The sequence below is a fragment of the Gymnoscopelus microlampas genome, assembly GCF_963454915.1.
Source record: "Gymnoscopelus microlampas genome assembly, chromosome: 9".
NCBI lineage: Eukaryota > Metazoa > Chordata > Actinopteri > Myctophiformes > Myctophidae > Gymnoscopelus > Gymnoscopelus microlampas.
In genome coordinates, this window is record NC_139946.1 from 5,083,147 (window position 1) to 5,099,616 (window position 16,470).

The window sequence follows — 16,470 nt, forward strand, 5'->3', positions numbered from 1 at the left end:
TAGCCCGTTTTTATTATTTGTTTCACATCTTAGGCTACAACAAATAGCCTTCAAACAATCTCTGCTTGTAGGACGACATGCGTACAAAAGCACAATGACATGGCTTTGATCCACAGCTCAGCAAGCTGACAGAGATAACTCCCTCCCTCTATCGGCTGTTAACTGTACCACGCACTGAGCTCCACAGTAATCCAAAGAGAATTGATTGGTCAGTAGACGGTAGTATATGTTTATCTGTTGCATGCAGCATGTTACCATGGTGATGTACCCGGTAAAAAGTGAATAACTAACTGAAACAGGGCTTCAGCTGAAGTTACTTCAATAACCCCTAAATCCAGCTTCATAGCAACAGTCCCAAGGAAGACAAGAAAATGACGGCGAGTTTCTTGATGTCCAATAAACAAGCGCCCGTTTGAACTACATGCAATTTGTTAGCAATGTTTGGAGTGCTTTAAAAGTATAATGTGACAGAAAACCAAACCAAATAAAAAATAGAACAATTACATGCAACTACACCCCCGAGTCTACCAAACTATACAGTAGGTGTGAATCTGACCTAAAAATGTATAACATATAACGTATAACGTATAAAATGTCAATATTGACAGATACTCACATCCTTTAATGAGATGAGGATTGAGCCAATCTTCTCCACCATGTTTCACTCTGAAGGAAGTAGAACAGCAACAATACATCAATGCCTGTCTAACACAACATCTCCACTACCTGACACTATTATTATTATTATTATTATTATTATTACCCTTATTACCCTTATTATTATTATGTACACTACAGTGTTTCTCCTAACATTATCCTGACCAGGCAGCTCATCCTGATAAAACTCACTGCCGCCCCCGGAGGACCTCCCGTTATGTCTTTGTAGCTCAGAACTGAGGACCTCCCGTTATGTCTTTGTAGCTCATAACTGAGGACCTCCCGTTATGTCTTTGTAGCTCATAGCTGAGGACCTCCCGTTATGTCTTTGTAGCTCATAACTGAGGACCTCCCGTTATGTCTTTGTAGCTCATAGCTGAGGACCTCCCGTTATGTCTTTGTAGCTCATAACTGAGGACCTCCCGTTATGTCTTTGTAGCTCATAACTGAGCACCTCCCGTTATGTCTTTGTAGCTCATAACTGAGGACCTCCCGTTATGTCTTTGTAGCTCATAACTGAGGACCTTCCGTACCAGATATTTTGCCGGTATGCGCGCACAAGTCACACAACATGGATAAGTCTGCCTCACACCTAATTGTCAACAAATCCCTGTGATTCAAATTTCCCTGTAATTAGCAGAAGTAGAATTGTCAATATTTTTCACTTATTTTCGCTTGACTGTGAGTATTTTCAATTTGCAATACTTTTACTTCTACTTAATTACACCTCAGAGGCAAACATAGTGCTTTTATCCCACTACACTTATTTGAAAACTTTAGTAACTAGTTACTTTCTAGGTTTTGAGTATTATTACATACATATAACATACATTAACCACTTCAGACCTATATGTACTCAAGCTATTTGAAAATAGCTGATCTACAATCTCACAACACGTTACAATAGGACACATTATGAGCTTGTAGATCAGCTATTTTCAAAATACTTTTTGTACATTTTTAAAACGTTTTAAATTCGACGATGTAAGTACTTTTGTTAGTTTAAGTATATTTTGATGCCAATACCTTTGTACTTTTATTCAATAGAATTTTTAATACCAGACTTTTACTTGCAATATAGTATTTATAATTGTTGTATTGATTTTCTGAACCAATTAATATAATTTAAATGTATGTAATCAGCAGAATGTGGGTGTTAATTATCTCTTTGAATGAAATATGATTTTATTACAAGGCAATCAAATGCTACAGCTTGGAATGTAAACCTAGGATTTTCCTGAGGCAGAGACATAGAGATGGGGGGGGGGCATTTATGTACATCATAGAGATGTTGGACATGAGACATGATTAGACAGAGGTTACAGTGATTGTGACGGCTATGCACGGCGCTTGAACATCTCTCCTTTCAATATGATGTTTATGTGCTCTTTTCATCTCATCACTTAAATACATGCACAGAGCATAGCACTGTGTTTTGTGCATAGCGCGACCTTGGTCTTAAAGGGAATGACAACCAATACTCTGATTGGTTTGATTAATGTAAAGAAATAACTTTTCTTGTATGTTTTTTTGCTTTATTTTAATCTGATATTAATTTTAATTGTTTTTCTTTGTGTTTTCGTAAGTGCAAAGAAAATGTTCTGTTTTATGAACATTTTCAAAATTAACATGACTAAACTAAACTAAAAACCTAGTCTTCAAGACACAAAGTGTGTGGGCCACCTTTATGTCGCTTTATGCCGTGGGCCGACACCGCTACAATGACTTTGATGTGCGGAGCATTCCTGTGCATAGTGGTTGATTAATGTAACGCCCAAACCACACCTTTGAATAATCTAGCGTGTAGGGCAGGTGTAGGGGCAGCGCTGTGTGTTGAACATGACAGAAAATAGTAAAAAAGCAATGGGTGACGCCCCCACATGCAAACGTTACCCACGGGTAACAGGTTCTCCCGGAATACAGGGCCCCAATTCTACTTACTGGAGATTCTTCAGCTCAGAGAGAGAGATCAGCGTCTCCATTCCTGACTCATTCACCATGTTGAGACTCACGTCCAGTTCTCTCAGATGGAGGGAGGGATTAGAAGTTAGAGCTGAGGCCAGAACTTCACAGCATCTCTCTGACCACCAGCAGTTCTTCAGTCTAAATATGAGAGAGAGAGAGAGAGAGAGAGAGAGAGAGAGAGAGAGAGAGAGAGAGAGAGAGAGAGAGAGAAAGAGAGGGGGGGGGGGGGTGGGGGGGGGGGTTGGGGGAGGGGTGATCAAAAACAAATTAAATATGTATTCCTGGATAGAGAACCATTTATTAAAGGAGCTGGTCTTGATCGTGTTAAAGCAGAATCAGAATGGGAACTCAGACCCAAGAGTTGGAAAGAAAATATCTAATGTAAATATTGTTTAGTCAATCAATAAATAACATATTTTAATGGCTATCACTTCACCTTCTGTTTAGCATGAAGCACTTAATATAGTAATTTTGGATTAAATAACACTGTTTATCCAGACATGTATAGTGTGAACACACAAGGCTATCAGTTGAGTTGTGCATTTTATGGTGAGCGCTATTTTTACAAAGTAGACTCAGTAAACTGTTGTATTAATTGGTACTCTTACAATCCCTCAGTAAACTGTTATTGCATCAGTTGGTACTCTTACAGTCCCTCAGTAAACTGTTATTGTATGAATTGGTACTCTTACATTCCCTCAGTAAACTATTATTGTATTAATTTGTACTCTTACAGTCCCTCAGTAAACTATTATTGTATTAATTGGTACTCTTACAGTCCCTCTTTAAACTATTATTGTATTAATTGGTACTCTTACAGTCCCTCTTTAAACTATTATTGTATTAATTGGTACTATTACGGTCCCTCAGCAAACTATTATTGTATTAATTGGTACTCTTACAGTCCCTCAGTAAACTATTACTCTATTAATTGGTACTCTTACACTACCTCAGTAAATTGCTTTTGTATTTTACTTGGTTAAGAAATGCAGCTTCAGAACACACAAGACCTCCAGAGTCAATATGAGAGATATTGTTGGGCAGAATTCTGATGTGTAAGTCAATACAAATGAGATGAACAGACACAGTATGGAATCATTTCCTAACATCCTCCCACCCCTCGACCCATCCTTTCTATTCTGAGGTGAGATACTGCCTCTAGTGTCCATTACAATGAACTGCTTTAAGATTAATAACTATGGTTCATTACATGATATATTTAGTTTAACTTAAAAAAAATTATTCTAATGAAATCCTTAATTGAATGAGTCACAATGTGCAACACTCTCGCTGCGCACACGCACACACACACACACACACACACACACACACACACACACACACACACACACACACACACACACACACACACACACACACACGGCTAGCATGACTCTGGAATTAATTGAGTGGCGAAAAATAATAATGTGTCAACACATGGTCCTAAACTCTAACATGAATTACAGCTCATGCAAAACATATTTGCATATAATATATTTTAATTTTTTTAACAATAATAAAAAAAGCAGTACTGGGTTTGGTGATATTGTCTGAATCAACTTTGTTTGCGTTCGCTTATGTGCTAAAAGATTGACTTTGAGAGCTGTTTCACCGTACAATTTAAGTCAATGAGAAGCATTTTTTTTATTATCAATTTCTAATCAATGGAACAATTATTTTTGATTTCTTGTCCACCTTTGGAGTTAGATCATGGCAAGGTAACTACACAACCCAAACCTCTACCAAAGTGGTCTTGCCCTTTAAGCAATGACCTGTGATCTAAAGTAATACTGTGTAACTTTTCCAATTGAACTATTATGTACTTATGTATTATGTAATATTTCACTGCTATATTTTTCATAATTAACAATTTCACAGAAATACTATTTTGACAACTTCGGTACAAAATATTAAATACTATTTTAATTGTGTGTCTCTGCCTCCGACACTTGTTTTTAGTGACGTTTTGTTACGTTCCAACATATACTTGGGCACTAGGACCCTGCAGCCATTTATTCCCTATAGACACACGCTGTTGGACTCAGAGCTACCAGTTAGTGTTGCCAAAATAAGACTTAATCTTAGTATTTAAAGCTTTTTTCCAAATCCAAAGCTTCCTGCACCACAGAGTGTGCATTATAGCCAGACTACACACATTTTGACAAATTATGAAACCTTAAAACGTGTGAGTTATTTTACTTTGGTACTTTAACACATTGAATGCCTAAAACGAATTAACTCGTTTTTAGCTTTTCATCACTTGAGTGCCAAGATCTGCTAAAAACGAGTTAACTCGTTTTTAGTAAAAAATTAATTTTTCAAAAATTTTCAAATTTTTTTTTTTTTTTTTTTTTACTTTTTTTTTTTTTAATTTGACCCAAAGACCAAGGAGATATGAATTTTCGAAGATCTTTACTCTCATCCACTTCCTTGTTAACTTAAAACTTTAAAATTTTGTATCTCGGCTCCTGAGTACTTTTTTTTTTTCCATTGAAAAATCTCTGGCATGAATAACAATAGGCAGTGAAAATAATTCAGGCAGTCAATGTGTTAAGTATATTGTAATTCCAATACTTTTGTACTTTGGGGCGGCAGTGGTTCAGGGGTAGAGTGGCCGCTTGACAACCAGAAGGTTCCCAGTTCGATCCCGGGCTCCCCCAGTGTGAAAGTGTCCAGCATATAGACTACATACTTTAGTCACTGTATCTTATCAATATTACGGTCATTATTATTACCATGATTTCAACTTTAACCACACTCTTCAAAAACAGTACCATCATCATAACTACATTATAATCACTTACTATAACAGAACTGATACAGATCAAAATAAACATTGTGAATTTATCTGACCTGAGAATGTCCAGACAACAGTGTGTGAGTCCAGCACAGAGGCGCTTCATTCTGGAAATGTCCAAGATGTTTTCACTCAGGTCTAGTTCTCTCAAATGGGAAGGTTTAGAGCTGAGAGCTAAGGCCACAACCTCAATGTGTTCCTTTCTGAGGTCACAGCCAACAAGTCTGTAATTACAGATTAAATGTAATATCAGAGATGAACAAAACATATCAGGCGTGTAAAATCCTTAAGCAGGGAGATTTGTTTTCCTCCAATCACAAAGTAAAACCAGCATGAGAAACATATTCCACCAATCACACAGTAAAATCCTCAGTGTTAATGTATCTCTGAGAGTGTACACATGGAACCAAATGGACCCTTACAGGTCTGTAACTCTGAGAGTGTACACATGGAACCAAATGCACCCTCACAGGTCTGTAACTCTGAGAGTGTACAAATGGAATCAAATGGACCCTTACACTCCAGCCAAACTGCCAGTGAGTGATCTGACGACAATATCACACAAGAAACTGTCCTGATGGAGCGTGGGCCATGAAGTTGTGACATTGTCTTAACCAAATAAACAAATAGATAAATATATTTTGGGGGTGGAGTTGCAGAAAGGAATGAGAGAAGCTACGGCACGGCACAAGAAAAACACAGCATGCATGTGCACGCACGCACACGTATAGTGAGGGTCTCACTATACTAAATTGATGACGGTCGTTTTAACTATAATGATTCTCATTTCTCTCTCTCTCTCTCCCTCTCTCCCTCTCTCTCTCTCTCTCTCTCTGTGTGCACATGCATGTATTTATTATTATTATTATTATATATATATTTTTTTTTGAATGAATGAATGAAAGGAGTATATGAGTGAATGGTGCTCTACCATGTTGACATTCACGTGACTACTAACCTGGCTGTTGTGCAGTTCCTCACAGCAGGGACCAGGTGCCATCGCCCCTGCTCTGATGTGTTGCATTTCTGCAGGTCTAACTCCTCCAGAACCTCCTCTGACATCTGCAGCATTCTGACCAGAGCTGAACACTGGGTCTCAGAGAGTTTCCTTCCTGACTCCAGGTACTGTTGGATCCCCTGACTTACTGAGAGGGCCTTCATCTCCATCAAGCATTGGAAGATGTTGATACATCTGTCAGGAGAGCCACTGCAGGGATCCATCTTCTTCAGGTTGGTGATGGCTCTCTGGATCTCCTCTAGACTGTTCTCTGTCTGACCCAGCAGGCCTCCCAACAGTCTCTGGTTGGACTTCAGTGAGAGACCATGAAGGAAGCGGACAAAGAGGTCCAGGTGGCCATTTTCATTCTGCAGGGTTTTTTCCATTGCAGCTTTCAGGAAGTCAGACAGGGAACTGTTGCTGTTGTAAATGTCATTGTTCAGGAATGCCTTCAGTACCTCCATATTCTTCTGTGTAAAACAGTCAAACAGGTAAACTGCAGCTAGAAACTCCTGGATGCTCAGATGAACAAAACAGTAGACGGTTTCCTGGAAGAAATTACTTTCTGGTATGAAGATCTCTGTGCATAGTCCTGAGTACAGTGCACCCTCTTTACTATCAAGATCACATCTCTCCAGGTCTTCTTCGTAGAAAATGAGGTTGCCTTCCTGCAGATGTTCAAACGCCAGCCTGCCCAGCTTCAGAAGAACTGCTTTATCAGCCTCTGTGAGTTTCTGTTGATTCTCACCCTGCTTTAACCACTTCCTCTTTGTCTGAACAAACAGGAAATGGCTATACATTGCAGCCAGGGTCTTGGGAAGCTCTCCTCTTTCATGTGTCTTCAACATGTCCTGCAGAACGGTGGCAATGATCGAACAGAAGACTGGGGTTTCACACATGATGTGAAGGTTATTTGATGCTTTGACATGTGAGATGATTCTATCGGCTTGCTTCTCGTCTCTGAGTCTCTTCCTGATGTACTTCTCCTTCATGTCATCAGTGAACCCTTTCACTTCTGTTATCATGTCAACTAAGACATCAGGGATTTGTTTGGCTGCTGCAGGGCGAGTGGTTATCCAGATGTGAGCAGAGCGAAGCAGTTTCCCTTTGATGAGGTTGACCAGTAGAATCTCCAGAGGGGCAGCCATGGTTAAATCATCAGAGCAGTCATGCCTAGAGTTGAAGTCCAGCTTCAAGTGGCATTCATCTAAACCTTCCAGAACAAACAGAACTTTGAAAAGAATCTCGTCGTCCTTGTAGTTGATGATTCCTGACTTCTGCAGCTTAGTGAAGTAGTGATGAAGAACTTCTTCTGGGATGCATTTGCTTGCGTCGATGCATTTATGGATTAGCTGAGCCAAACTAAACATTTGTTCCTGCAGCAAATTGAGTTGCCGGAATTGGAGCACAAATGTGAAATGGGGATCTTGATATTTTTTATTTGCCCAGTCAGAGACAAACTTGTGCACGAGAAAGGTTTTGCCAACTCCTGCTTCGCCAATGGACATCACTGTTCTTAAGCGTTTGTTTTGTCGAGAAGGGTGTTTAAAGATTTCACTGAGTTGTATCTCCTGCCCTGCTTTCTTCCTCATCTGTGTGACCTCATGAGCACTGCTGATCTCTGTGTCATCCACATGTACAACGAGGAGACGTGTGTAGTATTCTTCAAAATCCTTCTTATCCTTCCTTTGGACTGCCCCTTCAGGCAAACACGTAAATGGATCCTTAACTTTTGTTTTGAACTTGTCTTGGTACTGTGTAATAGGATTAGGATGTGTATGTTTTTCTGTTTTCACCAGGACATCTGTAAGGAAAAAAATACATTCCTTTAGATGTTGAGAGAAATTAGCAGAACATTTGTGTTAACATAATGGGAAAAAACAGCATTTCTTAACATGATGAATAACAACATGTTATTACTTCACTTCATGATTCTATGTTCTATTCTCAGATGTTTTAGACTTTGAAATCTTTAATTAATGCCATAATGAAAGTCAATCAGGCTCTAATCGGGAATGAATTATGCCCAGATTTGGAGTAATACATCATAGTTATGTCATATAAGATGACTGACATTTCCGATTTTCATCAGATCTTCATCAGAAGTGTATCTTCATCCTATTGTACAGGTTCTATGGTCTCAATCCCTAGTGTACAGGTTCTATGGTCTCAATCCCTAGTGTACAGGTTCTATGGTTTCAATCCCTAGTGTACAGGTTCTATGGTCTCAATCCCTAGTGTACAGGTTCTATGGTCTCAATCCCTAGTGTACAGGCTCTAACCCTAACAGGTTCTATGGCAGGGGTCGGCAACTGGTGGCCCGCGGGCCAACATTGGCCCCTCAGAAATAATTTCTGGCCGTCCGATTATTTTGAAATTATGATTTTTTTTTTCTTTTCACACTTCACACTGCTCACAGGCACTGACTCGTCTATAGCAGTATCTTATCGCTTGGACGACAAACCTGCTGCTGACATCACACCTGTTTTGCAGCATCCAGATGCAATGCATCCATGGTTTACAGAAACGTACAATGGCAACGTTTTTCCTCTGGTGATTGGGCTGTGACATACATTCACTCTATGGGACTGCTGCTATAAATTATAAGGTTGTTGTGTGTACCGGCCATTTTTCTTTTCTATTACAGTAATACCTGTTCTGAATTAATTAATGAATGAATAGATAAATAAACATACAACAGAGTGTAATGTAATACTACATCTGATCTTACCAAGTCTCTCCAACAGGTGGGGTTGGTGGTGTTTCAGGGCACCGTAAAATGCTGCTCTGACGACCGTTGCACCTGTATCTAGCACCGTTGTATACAGCATCCTCATTTGATCGATAGGTGTCTTCTCAGCTAGAATCTTCTGATAGTTCTCACAATGAACCATGGTTCCTAGACTGTCTACTATAGCCATGACTGTGGATGCGTCTTGAATAAACTGTGCCCTGTTCTGCATCACAAAATGTGCAGCTTGCAAGAGGAAAAAGAGTGGTTGATATAAATATGTTACAGAAAATAATGTAATTATATGAATGACAGATAAATAAAGCTCTCATCTGTACATCCCTACATACACAGTAGTGTAGTAACAACTGGTACATTTATAGTGAGGATGTACACCTAGGCAAAACACGTTGCACCAGCTAACAACTTGTTACCTGAAGCATTAACACATCCACCGCCAAGAACGTAGTCCTACGGTCCGTTAAATCCAACGGTTAAGCGCCAAAACCGTAGTCACTACGTTGCGGGCGTTTTCCCATGTTGAATCGATCAGGTGCCGATTCCGGTTTTTCCGTGCACTTCCGGTTTCGGAGGGGGCGGACCGGAAACGAAATAATACTGGTTCCGTTTTTTGTCCCGCCTCCGTTTCCTGTCTAGCGATCAACTTTGGAAGCGTTTATCTCAGCTTGTAGTTTTCCTCACCGCATCCACCACTCTAACGTTCTCGCCTGTAACTTCAAAATGGAGGATCGGATCGGGTAGCGGTCTTCAGCGTTTTGTTCCGTCGGGTCCCGTGTTTGTGTCGAACCAAATGAACGCGGATTTTAAACGGATTTAGCGGGGACTATGGCGAAATCAAAACAACAACAAAAAAACAAATATAGCTGCAAGCAGCAATGAGCGGTTTCGAGAATAATGGCAGACTGGCAGACTGTGACAGAGTGGCAGACTGGCAGACTGGCAGACTGTGACAGACTGTGGCAGACTGGCAGACTGGCAGACAGACAGACTGTGGCAGACTGGCAGACTGGCAGACAGACAGACAGACAGTGACAGAGTGGCAGACTGGCAGACTGTGACAGACTGGCAGACTGGCAGACTGTGACAGAGTGGCAGACAGACAAACAGACAGACTGTGACAGAGTGGCAGAGTGGCAGACTGACAGACAGACAGACAGTGACAGAGTGGCAGACTGGCAGACAGACAGACTGTGGCAGACTGGCAGACTGGCAGACAGACAGACAGTGACAGAGTTGCAGACTGGCAGACAGACAGACAGACTGTGACAGAGTGGCAGACTGGCAGACTGGCAGACAGACAGACAGTGACAGAGTGGCAGACTGGCAGACAGACAGACAGACAGTGACAGAGTGGCAGACTGGCAGACAGACAGACTGTGACAGAGTGACAGAGTGACAGAGTGGCAGACTGGCAGACAGACAGTGACAGAGTGGCAGACTGGCAGACAGACAGACAGTGACAGAGTGGCAGACTGGCAGACAGACAGTGACAGAGTGGCAGAGAGAGAGAGAGAGAGAGAGAGAGAGAGAGAGAGAGAGAGAGAGAGAGAGAGAGAGAGAGAGAGAGAGAGAGAGAGGCAGTAAGAGAGAGAGCGAGAGAGAAGAAGTGAACATGCATTAATTAACAAAGTCATGATTTTTGTTCAGTAAATTATATTTGGACCGGTTAAATTGGGGTTTGAACCAGGGACCTATAGACTTGTGGGTAGACAGTGTAAAGGATAAGGATAATTCCAGGTCCGTTCATGAAAGTCCTTGCGGTCTTGTTTCCAATGAGGGCCTGTGAGCAATTAGGGGTTAAGAGTCTTGCTCAGGGACAAATTTCATTTCATCGACACATTTGCTGGCCTGGCCTGGAATCGTACCTGGGGCAACCAGGGCCTCTGGCTCCCTAGGTGGGCTCACTAACCACTCAGCTATGGCCACAGTACAGACTGAGCCATTGGATAGACAGAATTGGATTTCATATGTGGTAAGTTATCATACAGCATGGGTTGCTTATTATATACATACAAGCTCATAACGCGTCACATTGTAGATCGGCTGTATGTGGTTACTGTAGGTGTTGTATTAATAATTACATCTGAGATTTGAACCGGCGACCCTCTGGTATCAAGGCAGATGATTAAGCCATTGGGCCAACAGACCCGAACTGATGAAAAGGGAGTTCACACACATGACACACTTTCACGCAAATTGCTCAGAAATACTGGATTTAAATGTTTTTCAAACTGCTCAAAATTGCAGACAATCTAAGGGCGGAGTTTACTGGTTAACAATTGCACATGCATTCATTGATACAGTCATGTTGTGTGCAATGCAATTATAATGAATTCTACATGACGTGGGATTCGAACCAGGAACCCTGTGGTTTCAAGGCAGATGATTAAGCCATTGGGCCAACAGACCTGTACTAGTGAAAAGGGAGTTCACACACACATGACACACTTTCACGCAAATTGCTCAGAAATCCTTGGTTTAAATGTTTTTCAAACTGCTCAATATATTTCGGAATGGAAACTAGTGGAAAATAGTCGATCTACAAGCTCACAACGCGTTGCTATCTAAAAAGGTGTGAGATTGTAGATCGGCTATTTTCACAAGAAAGTATGTCATACATAAAAAACAACTACTCTCAAAAGCATTTCGTGTTATTGTCTAAACATTGCACATGTCTGAATTAACGGGGTCATGTTTTGTACAATGCAATTTAAATGTGAACTGTAATAAGTGGGATTCGAACCAGGGACCTTCGGCACATGAGACTCACACTCTACTGGTGGAGCTATCCAATACACAGCCTTCGACAGTGAAAAGGGACAATCCAACAAAACAAAACAAAAGAGCGAATGAAGTACGTCATACATTGAAAATAACTACTTTCAAGTATGCATTTCTCGTCATCTTTAACAATTGCACATGTATTCATTGATATAGTCATGTTGTGTGCAATGCAATTATAATGAAGTCTACCTGAGGTGGGATTCGAACCAGCAACCCTGTGGTTTCAAGGCAGATGATTAAGCTATCAAGCTATTGAACCTACACACCTGAACTAGTGAAAAGGGAGTTCACACACATGACACACTTTCACGCAAATTGCTCAGAAATCCTGGATTTAAATGTTTTTCAAACTGCTCAAAATTGCAGACAATCTAAGGGCAGAGCTTACTGGTCAAAGTGATACATGTGTTCCTCATGAGTCAAGGCACATGTGTAAGCAGGTTTAACGGCTGTCGGCCAAACGAGGCATGACTTTTGCCTGTTTAAAGTTTGCATTTTCAAAAAATTGCTATAGCGCCCCCCTTTGACCAATTGGAGTAAGATTGGTTTCAGTGATACTTGGAATGACCTTCTACAATATTGCAAAGTGTCAAACAAATGCGAGTCTGCATGTATGTTTTAGGGGCAGATGAATAATTGTCATAAAACTGCAATTTTCATTGGCTTATAAAAGCTTAACGTTTTCACTTATGGAAAATCCGCTTGCTCACGTCTGTCGGCATTGGTCCAAAGTTCATGTGTATACAGTTTCGTACAGATTGCTCAATCTGTACGAAGGAAGAGTCTTTTTTACTGCTTTTCATAGAATTCGAAATGGTGGGAGATCTAAAGGTCAGAGGTCAAAAGTCAGAGTGTGAAAGTTGTTAGGCATGAGGAGACGCATGTGTGCATCGAAGTTTCATGGCTGTGGGTCAAACAGGGCATGAGTTGTACCTGTTCAAAGTTGGCATATTTCAATTGAGTGCTACAGCGCCACCCTTTGGCCAATGTTTGTGAGTTTCGGGTTTTCGCCGTTTGGCATAGCCCTCTACCATATTGCCGAATTTCATAAAAAGTGACCACGCGGTTAGGCCAGAACTGGCAAAACCGGCGGAAGAATAATGAACTCTTACAGATGTAATAGGGTTCGAAGCCTGATAGGCTCTCGAAACCTAATAATAGTGAAAGCCAAGGAACCCAATAAGGCTTCGAAGCCTGATAGGCTCTCGAAACCTTAATAATAGTGAAAGCCAAGGAACCCAATAAGGCTTCGAAGCCTGATAGGCTCTCGAAACCTTAATAATAATAGTGAAAGTGTAGAGATGTAATAGCTTTCGAAGCCTGATGGCTCTCGAAACCTAATTCATTGATACAGTCATGTTGTGTGCAATGCAATTGAGTTGAGGTCTGCATGAGGTGAGATTTGAACCGGCGACCCTCTGGTATCAAAGCAGATGATTAAGCCCAAGGGCGTATCGTCATAGAGGCCAGTGGGGCCATGGCCCGGTCTGAAAAACTCTGCTCCCCCACTCTCAAAATAAATAAAAAAATCTACAAAACAACATTAGCACCCCTCACCCATTCTGTTGTAGCCAACCACCGGAATTCGCCTTTGTTTTCAAATCGGGCTTATTTGCATTCGGCCGGATAGTTAATGGGTGGCCATTAAAAACCGGTTTCCCCGTCAAACTGGTTTTCTTGCCAGGTAAACAGTATAAAGCAGGGCCAGAAATAGCTCCACATTTCATTATTTTTGTGACTACAAGCCGTGACTACTCTACTGCTCTACAACATGAAGAAGCCACCAACCAAAAAACGATTCGTCCAGAGCAGCATGCTGCTACACTTCGCCGCCAGCTCCAGCAAGACGCCAGCAAAGGAGGACAGCAGCAGTGCCAGGACACCAGCGCTCATCACCGGGCCAGCGGTGACGACTGCCCCACCAGCGGCTGCTGGGGGGCCAGTGGGGCCACAACCAGCAGCGCCCACCAAAACGCCAGACCCGCCGCCACCACCAGCGCTCATCACCGGGCCAGCGGTGACGACTGCCCCACCAGCGGCTGCTGGGGGGCCAGTGGGGCCACAACCAGCAGCGCCCACCACAACGCCAGACCCGCCGCCGCCACCAGCAACCATCGCCGCGGCCAAGAGCACCATACCAGTGCGCCCCTGCTCCCCGGATTCCAGCGGCGCAGTTGCGCCTACAGACCTCTCTGCTATCGACGAGCCAGCAACTCAACCCAAACTAAGCCGCTTCCCAACTACAACGATCAACGGACGCTCCAGGTGCTTTTCAAAAAACTGGTATGAGAAATTTTCATTCATCGAGTACAGCATTAGTCGAGATGCTGTGTTTTGCAAGACCTGTCGGCATTTTGCGCCTGAGCATTCAGAGAACGCATTTACGCATTGTGGCTTTTCAGCCTGGAAACGCACAGGCGTTGCTTTTACGACGCATGAGAAAAGTGACCTACATAAAGAAGGACTACAAAGATACCTGGGATACAAAGAAGTAACCGCAAGTGGCCGTGGCACAGTCCTAAATCAGTTGACAAACACTGATGGGATTTATGCTGAGAAACTCGAGAAGAACCGCGATCATCTCAAAGCTGTTTTGGACGTCATCCTTGTCTGTGCAAAGCAAGGCATAGCATTACGTGGACACAGAGAGACTGATGGTGATGATGATAAGAACACAGGCAATTTTAAGGAGCTGTTTAAACTGGTCGCCAAGCATAATCCAGGTATCCAAGCCCATTTAGACACGCTCCACCAGTGTGCTAAAATGACCAGTCCTCTTATTCAGAATGATTTGATTAATGCTGCATCTACATTGTTGCTACGTAACATAAAGAAAGAGTTGCATGATTCTGATCCAACATTTTACGCATTACTAGCCGATGAATGCAAGGACATTTCTAAGAAGGAATTGGTTGCTGTCTGCATACGTTATGTGTACCAGGGGACTATCAAAGAGAGAGCCCTAGGATTTGTTGACACAGGGGACATGACGGCCAAAGCAATAGCTGAGAAAATCCTTGAAGTTGTGCAACCTTTCAACCTAGACAGAAACTTGTGTGTGGGGCTGGGGTTTGACGGGGCCTCTGTAATGTCTGGACACAAGGGTGGAGTGCAGGCCATTCTCAAGCACACATTTCCACATGCCACATACACACATTGCCACTCACATAGACTTAATCTTGTCCTGGGGGCTGTAGCACGCACATCAGAAGATGCAGAAGCTTTTTTTGCTACTCTAAATTCACTGCATGCTTTTATGTCAGGCACCCAGCGACATGCCAATTTCATGCAACTGCAGAAAGAGAAGTACCCTGGCCGCAGACCCCTTGAACTTCACCGTGGTTGTGACACAAGGTGGAGTTCAAGGTCTACTTCTGTCAGTAAAGTCCTTAAGCTATATGACGTTGTACTCGACGTTTTGAGTGAATATAGCGAGATGGCAGAGGGACACACACGCACAGACGCTAACACATTGTTGTCTCAGATGCAAACAAAGAAGTTTGTTTTCCTTCTCAACCTCTTTGCAAACCTGTTTACTGTTTCGGATACTGCAACCATTGGCCTGCAATCTGTCGACATAACTGTGAAAGAAAGTATAGGTTTTATAGAGGATCTTAAAGCTAATCTGTCTGATATAAGGTCCAAGGACGAATCCCGCCTCGGATACCTGGCCATCCTGGCCAGAACAAATGCTATAATGACAGAGAATGCTCTTGATAAGTTGGATGTAAATCAAATTGTGTCAGCCCGAAAACGTTTTGTTCCCACTCGATTTGAGCACAGTGTTATTACTACTTCGCTGGGAAAGCGAACAAGAGTCAGGTGTGACAATGATTTACGCATCATTTTAAACCAGATTGTAGACTGTCAACTTGGTGAGTTGAATGCCAGGTTCCAAAAAGACTCTTATGGTTTCATGACATCTGCTAGTGTGTTCCTAACAACTCCCCGTGCTGATGCAACTGAAATGGTAAAAACTCTCAATGTCTCTGGCAGTGTTTTTGGTGTAACAGTTAAAGAACAGCAGCTTCATTCATTTTGGGCCCACCTTGCAAGAAAAGAAAACCAGGAGGGCAAAAAATTTGACACACTAATTCAGGTTTTGGATGCGTGCCCAGCTAGCACCTTCTCCAGTGTCCGCTGTTTCTTAAACGCATTGATAACACTGCCAATGACCACATGCACCGTTGAACGCCTATTTTCCAGTGTAGGCAGAATCAAAAATGCATGCAGAAGTTCAATGACAACCTCTCGCCTAAACAGTCTATGTCTCCTGTCCTTTGAGAGAGATTTAACTAACCGTTTGGACCCAGATGAGGTTATTGACATGTTCAAGTGCAAGCCCCGTCGTATTAAGCTGTAACATACTAGGCTGCTATATGTTTGCACTGCAGTGCACTGTATTTGATTTGTTAACTTTGCTGTTGTAAATACACTTTTGAGAATAAAAAAACATACATTGATTATACTTGCATTTTGTTTTATTTATTCACGTTTCTCTCTCTTGCATTAACGCTG

The 16,470-nt window shown here is 42.0% G+C and overlaps 1 protein-coding gene across 2 annotated transcripts in view; it reads right to left on the reverse strand.

The window, feature by feature from the left end:
- Positions 1 to 16,470, reverse strand: part of LOC311051780 (protein NLRC3-like) — a 72,927-nt gene that overhangs the window by 1,967 nt on the left and 54,490 nt on the right. For both annotated transcript variants that reach the window (XM_084066419.1, XM_084066420.1), the window contains 5 exons: positions 9,148 to 9,393; positions 6,378 to 8,220; positions 5,476 to 5,643; positions 2,599 to 2,760; positions 617 to 666 (listed from right to left, as the gene is read on the reverse strand). In XM_084066419.1, the coding sequence (XP_083922545.1) occupies positions 617 to 666; positions 2,599 to 2,760; positions 5,476 to 5,643; positions 6,378 to 8,220; positions 9,148 to 9,393 (2,469 nt within the window). The remainder of the gene's footprint in view (positions 1 to 616; positions 667 to 2,598; positions 2,761 to 5,475; positions 5,644 to 6,377; positions 8,221 to 9,147; positions 9,394 to 16,470) is intronic.